This window comes from Pinus tabuliformis, chromosome 4_2 (assembly GCF_031772625.1).
Source record: "Pinus tabuliformis cultivar Carrire ecotype Pingquan chromosome 4_2, CPIR1, whole genome shotgun sequence".
Classification (NCBI taxonomy): domain Eukaryota; kingdom Viridiplantae; phylum Streptophyta; class Pinopsida; order Pinales; family Pinaceae; genus Pinus; species Pinus tabuliformis.
This window is the reverse complement of record NC_142304.1, coordinates 243,684,486-243,687,100: the sequence shown is the minus strand read 5'-3', so window position 1 is coordinate 243,687,100 and position 2,615 is coordinate 243,684,486. Positions and strand designations below refer to the sequence as shown.

The 2,615-nt window shown below is 43.0% G+C and overlaps 1 protein-coding gene across 1 annotated transcript; it reads left to right on the top strand.

Moving 5' to 3' along the window:
- The first annotated feature begins 627 nt into the window (after positions 1-627).
- Positions 628-2,204, top strand: LOC149168941 (uncharacterized). Its single transcript, XM_089425024.1, has 4 exons — positions 628-802; positions 893-1,154; positions 1,296-1,494; positions 1,857-2,204. Exons 1-4 carry the CDS (start codon positions 628-630, stop codon positions 2,202-2,204), a joined length of 984 nt encoding a protein of 327 aa, XP_089281150.1.
- The last annotated feature ends 411 nt before the right edge of the window (positions 2,205-2,615 follow it).

Below are 2,615 nucleotides of genomic sequence, written 5' to 3'. Positions count from 1 at the left end.
AATATGTTTAATGAAGTGAATGTTAGGCATAGTTCGGGAAACATGTTAACAAATTAAAAAGTTAAGTGTTTGGTTGATGCCGCATGAAAGCCAATTTATGAAAAAATAATTGGGGGCGTGACAAGTGGTATCAGAGCTCATTGCAGAGACCAGAAATGTATGCAGTATGAAGTTATGGAGAAATCATGGATTCATAGTATGGGTTTCGTAGACTTGGTGGTTCATGGCAAGACCATCCAAGCGCTGGTGGACACGGGGCCCACGCATAACTTCATGATGACATGGTTAGCAAGAGAAGTTGGACTGAAGATTTTCCCATCGAATGTGGAAGTCAAGGTAGTGAACTCGAGAGCTAAAGTGGTTTGTTTGGCACACGAAGTGCACGCGCAGATTAAAGACTGGCAAGGTCAGTTGGACTTCTCGGTGATAGAGATGAATGATTTTGACATGATATTAGGGTAGGATTTCTTGAAGGGAAATAGATAAATTATTGTCCCCTGCTGTGATGAGGTTATGCTGAATGGAAAATCATAGACTTAGACTTTGCCTTCCCATAAGCAAAGGAAGGAAGTCAAGGTGCAGCATGTTTCTCCACTAAGCTTGGAGAAGGCTATGTGGGAGTCAGACATGGAGACATATGCGTCTGTAATCACAGAAGTCGAAAGCGATGATGGAGTGAGGATGCCTATTCGAGTCGAGATTTCTGAGGTAGTGTCTAATTATGCAGATTTGATGCCCGATGAGCTACCAAAAAAGCTTCCACCAAGGTGTGAGGTGGACCATAACATCGAGCTTGAGCCAGGTTAACAACCTCTGCCTAAAGCTACTTATCGGTTGTTAGGACATAGGTTGGAGGAGTTGAAACAATATTTAAAGGAGTTAACTGATGCAGGTTTCATTCGAACTTCAAGGTCCCCCTATCGGGCTCCAGTATTGTTCCAGCGAAAGAAAGATATGAATGAGCTACAGATGTGCTGTGATTATCTTGCTCTCAATAAGCAGACGATAAAGAACAGGTATCCTTTGCCATTAGTTGCAAATTGCTTTGATAAGCTTGTAAAAGCTCGAGTGTTTTCCAAGTTAGACTTGAGGCATGGGTATTATCAGGTGTGGATAGTCGAAGGGGATGAGAGGAAGACCGCCATAGTAACAAGGTATGGAAGCTTTGAATTCCTTGTTATGCCATTCGGGTTGTGAAATTCTCGTGCTACGTTTTGTACATTAATGAATGATTTACTACGTCCATACTTGGATTCGTTCATAGTAGTATACTTGGATGATATCATGGTGTACAGTGATAACATGGAGGATGATAAGAAGCACTTGGCATTAGTGTTCGAGGCGCTGGAGAAGAGTCAGTTGTACTTGAAGAAGTCTAAGTGTGTGTCCGATCATACCGAGATTCCGTTCCTTCGACACATTGTGGGTCAAGGGTACATACGAATGGAGTTTAATAGGGCGAAGTCGATCGAGGACTGGGTCGAATCAAAGAATGTCCATGATATGAGGTGTCTTTTGGCATCACCAACTACCAACAGAAGTTTGTAGAGGGGTACTCCAAGGTGACATCATCACTGATAGACCTACTAAAGAAAGACAAGTGATGGAGTTGGATGGACAAATGTCAAGAGGTATTTGATGATTTGAAGAAGAGGATGGTTATAGCACTGATATTGAAGTTACCAAACTTCAAGCGACCGTTTGAGGTACACACAGATGCTTCAGACTTTTCCATAGGAGGGGTTCTTATGTAGGATGGGCATCCGGTGGCGTACGAGAGTCAGGAGTTGCAGGATAGAGAACGAAGGTATCTGGTCCATGAGAAGGAGATGACCGCGATCATTCACTATTTATAGGTATCGAGGCATTACTTGATTGGGAAGCCTTTTGTTGTCAAGACTGGAAATATTGCAGCAAGTTATTTTGCATCACAACCAAAGATGTTAGCGAAGCAAGCTCATTCACCGGACTTCATGGCAGAGTTCGTCATGATTATTGAGTACAGGCCTGGTAGACTCAATGCAGTGGTAGATGCCCTTAGTAGGAAGGGACAACTAGCATCATTGGAGGGGGGAGAAGACTGGGCATCACGAAGTAGGAGTCGAGTACAGATGATAGAAGAGATGCAGAATAAGCTTAAGAAAAGCATTGAGACTGAAGCGACGCAGAATATAGTGAAGCAGCTAAAGCAGGGGAAGACATGAAATTTCTTTCTCCGAGATGGATTCTTGTTCTTTGGAAACAGACTCTATGTTCCAAAATCATTCGAGCTTAGGAGGCACCTTTTGAAGGAATGCCACAATTCTCCATGGGCTGGCCACCTGGGGCAATGTCGTTCTTTGGCATTATTGGAGAGAGGATTCTTTTGGGAGAAGATGAGAGAGGATGTGAAGGAGTATGTACATACGTGCATCATTTTTCAGTAGGAAAAATCAGATACTCAGAGGTAAGGAGGTCTATTGTAGCCTTTACCAATTCCTGAGAAACCATGGATGAGTGTCTCAATTGACTTCATCACTCAGTTACCGGAGGTACAGGGTTATAACGAGATCATGGTCATGTTTGATCATTTTTCCAAGTATGCCCCCTTTGTTCCAACAAAGATACCTTGTGGA